Genomic DNA, 13105 nt, shown 5'->3' with positions numbered 1-13105 from the left:
GTGATTTTCGCAGGAATTCGCGGCAGCGACGACGGCCTAAACCCAAAATGTCTGAAACTATGTTCTAGAGAGGTCCTTCCTTGCATTCTCAAGTATTATCTACGCAGATATCGAGTATTCAAGCGACAGGTACGTTAATGTGCCTAGGCACAGTAACGCCCGATTTCGGTTTAGAACCCTGCTTGAAAAATACGTTCAGCAATGCGCGCAACATGAAAGCTAGACCTTAATCGCAAGCAGCAGGAGCTTCAACAGCAAGTACCACACCTTTGGTGTCGAGTTCGTGAGCGAAGGAGTGCAACTGTAACGAAGCAAATACGTCTAGCGATGCGTTCAACATGAAAGCTAGACCTGCACCGCGAGCAGCATGAACAGCGTAGGCTCAAACAGCAAGTACCGCCCCTTTAGTATCGAGTTCGTGAGCCCAGAAGTCCAGCTGCAGCAACACAAATACGGCAAGCAATGCGCGCAACTTCAAGCCTGGACCTGCATAGCGAGCAACGTAAACGGCGGGGCTCTAACAACATGCGAACGAGCCCGACTGAAACCAAGCCGACACGCCGCGCAATGCGAGCAACATTAAACCTGCACTTCAGCACGGCTTTCGTACCCGCTAGCGAACGAGTCTATTTAAAATCATGCCAAACGGCATTTAGTGCGAAGAAAGACTGCAGTCGCTGGCGCTTCGCACCAAATCATCCCAAAAAACACGACTGACAACTGAAAAACGACCACTTATCTCACAAATACGCGGATCCACAACTTTATCGAAGTTTGCCCGGCCGATCCTGTGCTGCCAAACCTTTCGGCGAGCCGCGTTGCTTTTTCTGGAAGGAATTACAAAAAAATCTTTTGCCACTGCCACCTCGGTTGTTGCATCCATACGCGCAACAGAAGCTCGGCATCGCCGCAACACGTAGACGCCGTCAAGATGAAAAAAAACGCTTCCCGCCAAAACTGTTGCACACAAAGAAAATGAAGCGCGACTCCCAGCCCCCGGCAATGGCGCCGGCGTCTGCTGCGGAGCCAAAAAGCGCGCGCTAACACATGACTACGGCGCCTCGGCCAATGGGAGGCTCGATTCTCTGGCGGCGCACCAGGAGAGGAGGAGTGTCGAAAAGTTCAAAGCTTTTCGCGACTTTTGTTTCATTGAGGGGCTTTAAAGGGGTGGAGACACCAAATTTGTGGTTCGGGCGTTCTTAGTTTCAAACGTTTCTTATGGCTCCAGGAAGCATGATACACACTCAGAGATTCATATATTCACAGTGAATAATTTATTATCGCATTCTTAGGTGAACGATTTTCGGTTTCGGTTTCGGAACGCCGAGTTGGACAGTGACGTCACAGAGGGGGAAGATCAACTACTTCGCTTGGTCACGTGGGTCCACAAAAGTTGTGACGCACCTACTGCTGCATCGTCTGCTTTCTCACACACGTGCTGACCAGCGCATGAAAAAAAAACAACAGCATGTCTAGTACCAGCAGCTCGGATTCTGACGGATCTGAATCCAATGAGTGAGGACATCAACTTTTTTTTTTTATCGCACGCTAATATCGCCTTCGCGGGTTCGCGTGAGGATGCGAAGCACTTTGGAAAATGCCAGTAAGCATCACTGCGCTGCGCCCACAACCGGTGTCACACTTCGCCGCCGTGCAGCAGTACCTGAGCGCTGCTTGGGTTGGTGTACAAATATCACAAGAAAAGACAAAATCGCCTTGTTATCAGAACTGCCAGCTATACTCGAGCAGCGACAAAGCATGCCTGCTTATGTTGGGAGCTTTCGGCAACGGCACCGCTCGCGGGCGCTCCGGGCGACGAGCTCTGCTGCTGCCTGGCTGGCTGCCGTGGTCGTCGCTAGGCCTATAGCCTGTTTCGCAAGCGGCCGGCGCTTCGGTAGTCGCCTGCGCTATAATAAAAGGAATACTTTTCACAAATAGCTTTAGTGTCAACAGCATCATCTCACAATAAAATAGTATGGTCAATCTCCTCGACGCTTTCGGCAGCGGAGCTAGCGGGCGCCAGGCGAGCCGGACCCCAACGTCGGGCCAGCGGCAGCTGCGAGGCGGTTCTGGCAAGAAAATTGCTCATATCACCGTTGTTACCTCTACCAGCAGCTCAGTATTGGTCAGCGATCCTCAAAAATGACACTTTTTTCACATTTCTTGTACCATGGTTTATTATTTACGTCAAGAACACTCCTTAGCTCGCTTTTATGACGTCGGCAGACGGTATCCAGGCTGGACCGACTGGCAGGCACGGCGTACTTCACGTCCGCACAAAACAGCCATGCTACAAGTAAGGATGCTTCCTAGATTCGAGATACGACAGCATGACTGTACTGAAAGTGGATCTTTCGGCAACGACACTGCCTGCGGCAACGCCGGGCGACGACCTGCGCGCTGGTCCCAGACTGCCCTAGTCGTCGCTAGGCCTGAGCTGGTTTCACGACCGACTCCGCAGCTGAGGGCGCTTCGGGACTGGCCAGCGCTCAGAAACGTGCTCCGCTCGGCACCCCTTTACTGTGAACTCGTCCCACAATAAAAGATATGTTCGATTTCCACGACGTCTTCAGCAACAGAGCTAGCAGACGGCAGGCGAACCGCACCAGGTAGCAGCAGCACAAAACCGATATGGGATGAAATTTGCTTGCATCGCAGTCATCACTTCTATCAGGAACTCGGTATTTGCCAACGATCGTCAGAAACGATGCATTTTTGATATTCATATATCCCAGGGTTTGCTATGAACGTGAACAAACAATACTGTCGAGTTCTTCGGATGCCGGTGGTCGGCACAAAGACTGGCGCAGGCCGCCCGGCTCCAAGGAGTGCGCCCTATTTCATCATGACGCTGCCGCTCTCCGGGCTCGCATTGGTTGCCGCTTCCCGTCGTTGCGTTTGTCGCGAGCGGCTCGCCGTTGACATCTAGCAGGCCGGACGCAGGCGACGAGCTGCAATCGGACGCTGCGACGCTGTTCGCAACGGCGCGCCGCAAACCGAGCGAGTGGCGGTTAGCAGCAAATGCGGCTCGCTGGTGCGTCGACTGCGCTCACGCGCCTGTGCCCCGCTCATCATACGTCACTGTATTTTGGTATGACGTCACTAAAACTTTAATTTGTTTACCCCATAGAGTAAGAAACTCTATGGTTTACCCCCTTGTGACGTCAGCGTTGATGGCGCTAGCGATGGGGTCTAGATCGTGAGAGTGAGCATTTAGGTAATCTTTGGAACCGAATTAAAATATTTTTGAAACGTTTGTTGCGTCCAACACCTGGCTGTGAGTGCCCTTGCATACATAGGAATCCCATAGCAGGCTTTTTATAGCTTCAAAATTTGGTGTCTCCACCCCTTTAAGCAGTCTCTCTTGCGGGCGTCGCCATTTGGAGTCACAGTTACAACTGATCTAAAATATTGTTAAAGTACCTTAACTCTTTGTTTAAACAATTATTGTGGTTTATTTTTTTTTTGTTTTTTGCACATCACTCTCGTTTACCTATTTTACATCACAGTGCCATAATCAGGCTCAGAGGCAATTTACCGGCACTCCTATAGATGTCAGCAGCTACTTGCCTGAAACAGCAACTAGAGCTACTAGAGCTCACCTCGAGTACCTCGAGGCCAGCATGGAGTGATCAACACAGCCGACGCAGTCGCATTGGCGTTGGGTTTTCCGCAAGTTTCGACGTTTTGTGTTTTGCTTTTCTCATTCAGCGGCTGTTGGCGTGTCACGGTGGTGTTCTCGACGGAGGCTGACGGAGGTGACCGAAGCGGTAGGGTTGTAGAGGTGCGGAGGCTCTTGGTTCTCGCGCTATTCTTATCGGGCTCCGTGAGCGGAACGGAAACTGATGTAGTACGCGAGGTTAGCGTGGTGCAAGCTGGCTATTATCGACGCGCTGCTGTAGTTCGCCCAAGACTCAAGCTCTAGCTTCGATCACACAGCACGACGGGAGAAAGTCAGTGCGGTAGGCGTAGTGTGCTGCTGTCAAAGCAGCCGATTCCGGTCAGGGCCACGTCGAGCGTTTCGCCACGGTCGTGGCCACACGGTGAGCGGGGCGAACAAGAAACTGAACTGCGTGCCGCTTGAGGTTTGTTGCGCTAAGCGTCGTGTGCCCTTCAGCTAAGGTAAGCTGCTGATCACAAGTCAATGATCTAATGCTCCCGCGCTACGAGACGTTGGCCAATTCTTGGAATCCGCCTTCGTAGCGGTGGCAATGCAGATCTGGTTTCTCAGGCATGTAGCGACGTGAGATGTAAGGATCGTGTTGCGGAGATGACAGAACGGTTATTGGATACTTCGACGGAAAGCGTCCAGCACTGTTCGCACTGCTGCCTGCAGAACTGTCGGCGATCAACTTGTGTCAGCAGCAAGTGAGCCACGTGCCATGGTATCTGTAATTAAGCGTTGCAGCATCATCTTCGTGACCTCTAACTGCGTTAAAGTCCCATTTTTTTTCTTTCGGGGATTTTTCTGCTTTCTTTCCCTGTTACACCTCGAAGTGCGTTAATCAAACTTGGTCACCTGAATTTATAAGTGCCATTGGCCTTGCTTTCTGCTGGACAGTGAATCTTATTTAGAATACTTGTGCACCTGTTTCCATACATGATTGTACTTGGTACCAAGTGCAGTTGTATTAAATTCCTGCAGCCTTAGTCAGAGATCTTGCTTGTTTTCTTTTTCCCTTCTGGCTTCTGCCCAATCATTCTACGTTGTCCAAAGCATTCCACTCTTCTGCAAGTCAAATTAGAGCTACCGTTGGGCTTGGTCGGTCTGGAATCATTCTTTTGCAGGGGAGAGCGTCCCGGGAACTTGACTGTCGCATATAAGCTTGTGCATAATTATATTTTCTGACTGATTTGAATTTGCACTGAATATGTTGAATATGAATATGTGTGGTAAATAGTATAATGGCCCTTGGCCTCTTAACTACTGATAATAAGTTTCAAGGAATTTCCATGCACTAAAATGACCCCTTTCTATGCTTCAGTAAACTTTACCACCAGCCCTTATGTAAGGTGCCCGAGAACTATTTTGAAAGGCTGCTGTCAGTGGATCGTGTGTGCCACAATCATTTGAGACATGGGTACAGCACATCAGAGTACTGCAAATGGGCGCATGTTCAAAAGTTTTATGAGAGGAGTTGCTTTCATCAGGTTAGAGTATATCCATGTTGCACCATTCGGCGGCATTTAATCATGCTTTTTCTATTCATCTAGCACAAATGAGTCGTAAGCTGTAGCTGAAGAGCAAAGATAAGTGTTGTGCGAACATTGAAACTTTCGACTACTGCACCAAAGTGCATATTGTAACAAGGTAAACAAACAGGGACATAGGAAAAAAAGAGACAGAACAGGGCACCTTGTCTTGTCTCTTCTTTCCTATGTCCCTGTTTCTTTGCATGGTTACAATATGCATTCCAGTACAAGCCATCAGCTAGCCTGCCTGTCTTTGTTAACTGCACCGAATACAATATGAACAGAATACAGTGCTCAGTTAAGGCTTTGAATTCAGCAGTACTATTTGGAAACTGCACTTGTTGAGTAGTATTTCAAAGTTTGGTGGTGCTTAAGAAAACAACTTTGTTCATGATGAAATTAAGAATCCTCTCACTGAGCAAATGACATAGATGTAGAGAAATATTAAGATATGGATGACAGGTGTCATGATTCACACACCTACATATTGGCTTTTTCTTCATAATGCATTCATTTTACTGCCTTTTGCAGAAACTGCGGTGGCAATGACATATATAGTGATGACATTTTTTGCTGATTTTGAAAGACAAAGTTAAGTTTTTGGGCTTTTAGCTACTGCTCTGTACATACCGTAGTGATAAAAAGTTTACAGGATGCGTGTTCTTGGACAAATGTTTATAGTATCCCTTCCTCACGACCCAGTCATGCAATATTGTTACTAGCGGATCAAGCATGCATATCCCCTCATACTTTAACACATTTCAGGTGAATAAAGTACATGACTGCACCGAAACAAATTTTTTTTCCACACACTCACATCCCGTAAACTCGCAACAATACAAACAGTTTGCACGGTTAATCGGTTTTTCTTGAATGCATGTTAGGATGTGTTATTCCCTCAAAGTTCGCTTCTGGGCTTGCTGTTTTCTGCTTCACTGTACTGTGCAGTCTAAGCACAAGCCGAACCAACACTCTTTTCTCTGTGGGACTTACCTTGGCGATTTCTGGAGCGCATCGTGTGGTGCTTTCACGCAGGCCATGGTGGTGAAAAACATCTGCTGCATAGGAGCCGGTTACGTCGGTGGACCCACGTGCAGCGTCATTGCCTACAAATGCCCGGACATCAAAGTTGTGGTCACGGACAAGAGTCCCGAGCGCATCAGGCAGTGGAATTCAGATGAGCTGCCCATCTATGAGGTTCGAAAGTCGCAAGTTTTAAGAATATGTTCCTGCTGCTTTAACGGAACCTGATGCAAGAGTGCATGTTATACTGGGTGCTTTAGTTCCCTATAGTTTCTGGTTGTCATTTGTAGAGTAACACGTATTGAATCTATAGTTGGTAATAACTCCTTCCTTATGAATGGAAAAAGCAGTCACTTTTTATTTGTTATTATTTTTCTTATTACTCGGGATCTACCTAGTATCGAAAAGCGTCTGTTCTAATCAGGTGCTGGGCAGTACCTAGCAGGCTCTCTCATGTGATGACCTAACCACAAACACTCTTTTTTCTGGATATGTGCCAAGGTACACAGTAAGCGGGGGTGGTACACGCTATGCTAAAAGTATCTAATGTAGATAGCTTTCGTCCTGGTGTCCGATTTTTTATGCGACACTGTTATAATGCAAGGAAGCCACCCTAGCTAGCATTTAACGTGCTGCCGCCATGTGCTGCAGTGTTGTGTGGGGAAGCCAGTTTAGAGTTTTGATTTGGCATTTGCCGCGCGGTTCTTTGCACGTAGCTGTGAATAGATACTGAAGCTGTGGAAATGGTCTTCCCAGTTGCCATTCTTTCATGGACTGAACTTCACTTCTCCAGCATGAGTTTTTGACGAAATTTTATATTACAAATTTTCAGCTATATCGAACTATTTTACGATTTTTTACCTGTTTGGTACAGTGAGGTTTCAGTGTACTGACTTTACCTCACCATCATCTGTAGGACATAAGGTTCAGTCAGATTGACACTTTCTATTGATGTAAAGTGGTCACTAAATGCTTCACAGATATCACCAAGTGACATGTGCATTAATATTATATATTACTTTATCCGGCAAATTTTGTTTTGTTTTTCTCCCAAGGTATTTATTGAGAAAGCTCCAGTTTGTCTTTCAGTCCTTTCTGTTAATGAGCCTGATCACTGATGCAGGGTTTCTTTGCTGCAAAAAGTAAATTGTTTAAATTTTTTTAGGATTCAGAATACCACCATCTTAATGATGCTCAAAATGGTTGCTTTCTTAGTTTTTCATGCATATTGCACCTATTTTTAACTCAAAACAAGACCAAATTCAATAGCTAACGATTCCCTGGGGTTTTGTGCCTGGCACTAACAGAGCAACACAGGTGGTTGCGCACATCATTGCTTTTGTGTACAGTTGAATAAACTGGTTATAGCTGTCATTAGTTTAGCTAGATAAATATACAGATGACCAGTCAGTTACCATATAACGCAATATAACGCAACGACGATTGTAACGCAAGTGTCTACATTACTGGCACGGAACAGGGAAAAAAAGTGCACATGAATGTAATGTGAGGAACAAGGCCGCAGCATATGGAAAGCTGGATGAAAGTTTGCACACAAAAGTACCTAAAGAAAAACTGCTTTCCTGTAGCACATCTAAAAGGCTACCTTCAAGCCTAACATGGTGTTAGTGTGGCAGTTGCTGGAACCATTACCATGGGAAGGTTTTATGCACATTCCTTCTTTTAGAGCACTAGCTCTCTGTGGGAAGGTTCCTGGGAAACGCATAGTAGTTTTTGTAGTTAGGAAAGTGTGTGTGGTGAACGCAAAAGACAGTGGCATGCGTGCTTTCCCCGCCGCTGCACCCATGTTTAAAGGAAACGGATATAAAGGAAGTGTGCACAAGCGCCTCAGCCGGGCTTTGAATTGAAAGGAATAAGGCAAGAAACATTAACTAGAGCCATAAAACAGTCCAAGCACTCTCGACGAAGAAACATCGACAAAAGTCACAATCGGCCCTCTTAGGGATTAACGAGGGAGCTGTTTCGAAAACATCCTGCTCTTTGAAGTGGCCGCCACCATGCAGCTGTGAGTGTGTCCATCTGTCGACCGCGTTGCACCGTCCGAAAGGGCTGAACGAGGGCTTCGGGGGCCAGAGGAGGGGTACAGGGACAGGACAGTTGCTGTTACCCTGCTAGCTTCAGTCTTCGTGTGCTGGCTTTCGTGGAATTCAGATGCACCAGCCGTTCCCCATTCATTTCATTTATTTTACCCTCAAGGCTTTCGCATTACAGAGGGGGTGAAACTCTACCCTCATAGCTTTCGCATTCTATCCTAACCTCCCCACCCCATTGGCAAGTGTGGCTGGGCTGGATGGAAGAGTCATAAAATATCTTAACTTGACCTTTAATAAACTTTTATCTCCCTCTCTCTGGCCAAGAACAAGAAACTTGGAGGAAGTCTGTAGCAGCCTGCGTGAATGGTATAGGCGATCAGCAAATGGGGATGAAAGGTGATTGTGTCTGCATAGCTAGCGATCATCATCGACGCTACTGCGAGTGTAATTGTGTTCAATTTTTTCAAGGAAGCTATGCAAAAGGCTAGCAGAAAGGCCGAAACTTCTCCCAGTCGCCCAACCGCTCTGCAAGTCGTGGCTCCCCAACGTCACTTGTCATTGTCGGTGACATTTTTGTGCAAATCATCTTACATGCCTAAGCGTGGGAAAATTGCCCAGCAGTATGTGAGCTCAGAATCGCTAAAATATGCGTGAGAGTGCCTTTTCGCGTCAAGCTTACCATGCACCTGATGCAGGTTATTGCCGTTAGCTTGAAACACTGATTAAGATTTTCATGTTTCACGTGTTGTGTTATTATACCCCTGTCACACGGCCAGTTTCAATGGCCATCGAGTCGAGGGCCATCGAGATTTTCGATCGCCATCGAACTCGAGGGAGTTGTGGTGCTGCTACACGGCAAATCTCAATGGCCATTGAAATGGTTCGCACGTCTTACGCCAAGCTCGTGCGGCGCCACAATCGCTACGTTCGGCTTCGCGCAAATAGCAAAAATATTTTTATGAAACCTAAGTAAATGTTTAAATACACTGTTTTTGCAGTCATAAGGCGCGTTCACACTTGTCCAAAAATCTGGCGCGCGAAGCTGATTCACTCGCCGCAAAAACTAGGACCTGTTCTCATCTGTCTACGCCCGGGCGAGGTGGAACTGCCGCGCCGCTGCTGTTTCTCGCTTTTGCACACCACGTCGCCGCTCGCGGCGTACACAGATACAGTGAGAAAAGAGCATGAATTTATGCTGTCTACGTACCACGAGCGTATGCACGGTTACTTACGCTAAACGCAGGCGCATTCCCACTTTTAGTTCAGCGTATGCTAGCAGAGACGCAAAAATAAACTCAGCCGATAGTGGCGCCATCTGGTTGTAAAGACGAGAACCATCACTGTCAACAAACCCACTGTCCTCTTAGGCCTAGCAGCGCCAGAATCATCACTCTAAATACAAAGTAAAGCAAATTTGTCACTTATACGTTTTCTTAAAGGCAAGATGGCACGAAGCGAAAGACCGGGGCCCCATTTATGACCAGTGAACGGACTGAAACAGGCAGCAGCAACGAGAATTCAGTCCGAAGCGAGGGGTCCGGCTTTGAAGGGCGCCGCCATGTTGAAGCAATGCTAGCAACATTGGGCAGCGCTTGAAGGCCCTCCAAATCTCGATAGAGTTCCGTGTTGCTCCGTTGACTCGATGGCCATTCACACTGCCCATGTAGCAGCGCTCGATCGCCTTTGAGTCGATAGTCTGTCGGTTCGAGGGCCTTCAAAATGCCCGTGTGACAGCGGTATTACATTTCCTCAAGGCGATGTGCCGGATTGGTACTCAGTGCTCTAGTGCGCTGTCTCCACCGACGCGTTTTTTGGTGCTGCACTGCTTCTTTGGTATGTGATGCATCATGCTGGTCGACTTAGTTGAATATGTACAGCTTGGAGCCTGCGTTGGCCAACCAGTTTGTCATTGTAATTTTATTTTCTGTTCTTTTTTACTTTGGCGTTTCCCAAAATCGAGGGCCGACCTGCACGATGCACCATGCAGGCGCTGAGTAGAGCATGGGTGCTCAGCTTGCAAAATTAGTTTCTTGCTTAAAATAAAAAGTGTTCCGATTGAACTTTCTAAAGTAATTGCCATCGAATGGTACTGTGCAACATACTACCTTTCATATTTTTAATTGGACCACCTCACTATGGAATTCACAACTGGATATGCTGCAAAAAACAACTTTTCTCAACTTTATCATTTCTTTGCTGACACAGCTTACGTTCTTTGATTTCTGAAACATTCTTATCAGCTTTTTTTCCTTCTGGACAACTTCGGAAAATAGTTGGAATTACAACTTTCAGAGCATAAAATATAAAAAATTTAAAGATTGCATAGCTTTGTATCTTTTTCCTTGTTTTATATTTGAGGAAAACAAAATGAAATTCATTTCAAATTATTGTGTATGAAAGCGTAATGTCTTTTATTTGCATAAAAAAGTTTCATAGTCATGAGTAAAATATTACTAAATGTTTTATAAATTTTCTTGTTGGACTAGGTTTTGCTACTGTTTGCAAATTTAAAATGGAAGCCAGGGCACAAAAAGATTTTTTTTTTGCCAGAACCAAGTCGGGATGGTGTTTGTCATAGTGACGCATTAAAACCTTAGTTTTTTTTAAGAAAATATAAAATGTCCAAGCATAAAATCTGAATCATTTGGCACAGAATGATCCTCGTGTGACAAGAAACATATTCTTAATGAGAGGGAGAATTATGATTTGGTAAACCAATATTAGAATCACTCATAATGATTGCAAAGCAGTGTTATTTTCAAGAGTACAAAGGATGCATTCAAAATTGGTGCAAAGATCTTGGCATGATGCTGAAGGTTCTCAGTACACCACATTCACAATAAGATCAGCATCATTTAGGTGTTTACCCCTTATATTTTCTTTAGTTACAAAGCAACACCACCATGGGAAACATTTGAATCATATTTTTTTTTCGTGACATTGTAATTTAGGTTGTAGCCGCATTAAAAATGTTACAGTTAGGGTTCAACGAAGTTCCAGATATGACCACAGAAGTAAAATAAGAATAGAATAAGCTTGTGAATTTGAATATTGATTCCACATTTTTTCTTAACCTTCTGGCATTGCAATCCTGCAATGCTATTCTGTGACTGACATCATCAACCATCGAACATATCACAACGACACTCATTGTGATTAGTATATAGTTGATACAAGCAAGATCATCATTGCAAGTCACACAAGCGACGAGGCTACCTTTTGTGTTTTCGCACCTTAACTTGGCCTTGATCAATCCTTACAAACTGCCAGCATTTTTTCTTTTTTTTTCTTTCCCAGCTCGTTATTTACTGTTATAATTTCTTGTCCCTAGAGGGAAGCACAACTACTAAACTGCAATGCCAAGGCTAGTTGTAGGGGCATTGTCGATGCTCTCATTTCATGGAATCAACATCTATAAGCTTAGTGGTGATGATTTTTGTGAGGAAAACAATAACATTTCAGTATCAGAAGGCAGGGAAGACGGGGCGAGTTCATGTGATAAGCCCAGTGAACCTAAAGGTGGCAAAAAAGGTGTGGCTCTTAACTTAAAGGTGCACTGAAGAGGAATCTGAACTCGTCTTTTTGCCGCGGGAACCCAATCTGCATGTTCCGAGCATTCTTAGAAACTTCGATTTATTGCCCTGTGTGGCTGATTTTGGGAATTAAATCGAATTAACATCCGGCTCCCGCCTTTCTTTTTAAATTCTCCCTCGTACGGTGGGCAGAGTCGACCAACGCGTGGAGTGCCTTGCAGCCAGTCCCGCGGCGGCTTGCCGCTCTGCCATCGGTGGAGTAATACGTAGTAGTCCGCAAAAGCAAATAGTCCGCGCGTATTTTTATTTCTGCGGGCTTATTTTGCGGCTATATTATCTGTGAATGAAACTATTTGTTGACGGAAACCTAAAAAACAAAATAAAGCGAAAGCAAAGCTTCCACGGAGCTGGCTGCAAGGCACTCCACGCGTTGGTCGACTCCGCCCACCGTACGAGGGAGAATTTAAAAAAAAGGCGGGAGCCGGACGTTAATTCGATTTAATTAAGAAAATGAGCCATACAGGGCAATAAATCGAAATTTCTAAGAATGCTCAGAACATGTAGATCGAGTTCCCGCGGCAAAAAGACGAGTTCAGATTCCTCTTCAGTGCACCTTTAAGTGTATGCGACAAACACCTTGGCCTGCACCCAGAAAAATGGTTTGAGTGCTTCTATATAGAGTCAAGTTATTGTTGAAGTTCCAAAAAACGCAAGGATGTTGTACAGATTCTCTAAGCAATAATGAGTGGCAGTGGGATTTTTGTGATGTTCAGCGGTGGCTTATTGATCAGAGTCTTCATTGAAATTTTCTCATTGATTACTGATGGAGTTCAAATACTTTATTGATTTGTGTAATTAGGGACGAAGTGAAGCAAGCAGCTTCAACAAAGAGAAATGCCTGTCACGATACAAAGCTGTGCTGTCGGAAGTCAGAGGTTAATGTACAAAGTAAACAAAACCTGTGCCATGCTCACAGCAATGGAGTTGTACTCCACACATCATGTAGAAAAGCATTATTAGTGTGAAAGCACTAGTCCGAAGCTTCGGAGCCCTGGTATTGAAGAAAGAGAAAAAGAAGTCGCATCAATATCCACAACTGGGAGTCGAACCTGGGGCAGTGCGAACAGATCAGCTTCAATGGCCACTGCGTGAGAGTGCACTAGGCTATCGCCGCAGCCGAACACGCACCGCTATCACCGCAGCCGAATCAGTGCCTTCGCACTGATTCAAATGTAGCAAACGCTCCCTGCGGTTTTTTGTAGCTCATTTTTTTTCCTCTCATAATCAATTTCAAACTTTCCC

At 45.7% G+C, this 13105-nt stretch overlaps 1 protein-coding gene across 3 annotated transcripts in view; it reads left to right on the top strand.

Moving 5' to 3' along the window:
- Window positions 1-3640: 3640 nt before the first annotated feature.
- The window catches only part of sgl (UDP-glucose 6-dehydrogenase sgl), a 30344-nt gene continuing 20879 nt past the window's right edge, over window positions 3641-13105 (top strand). The window contains exons 1-2 of one of the 3 annotated variants that reach the window (XM_089566391.1): window positions 3641-3770; window positions 6229-6390. In XM_089566391.1, coding sequence (XP_089422517.1) covers window positions 6232-6390 — 159 coding nt within the window. In that variant the 5' untranslated portion in view covers window positions 3641-3770; window positions 6229-6231. The other 2 variants (XM_089566389.1, XM_089566390.1) reach the window with 2 other exon arrangements.

Source organism: Amblyomma mixtum, chromosome 1 (assembly GCF_055824585.1).
Source record: "Amblyomma mixtum isolate Tamu chromosome 1, ASM5582458v1, whole genome shotgun sequence".
In the NCBI taxonomy this organism is placed as follows: Eukaryota; Metazoa; Arthropoda; class Arachnida; order Ixodida; family Ixodidae; genus Amblyomma; species Amblyomma mixtum.
Note: the sequence above shows the minus strand (reverse complement) of the source record. Positions and strands in the feature narration are given on the sequence as shown.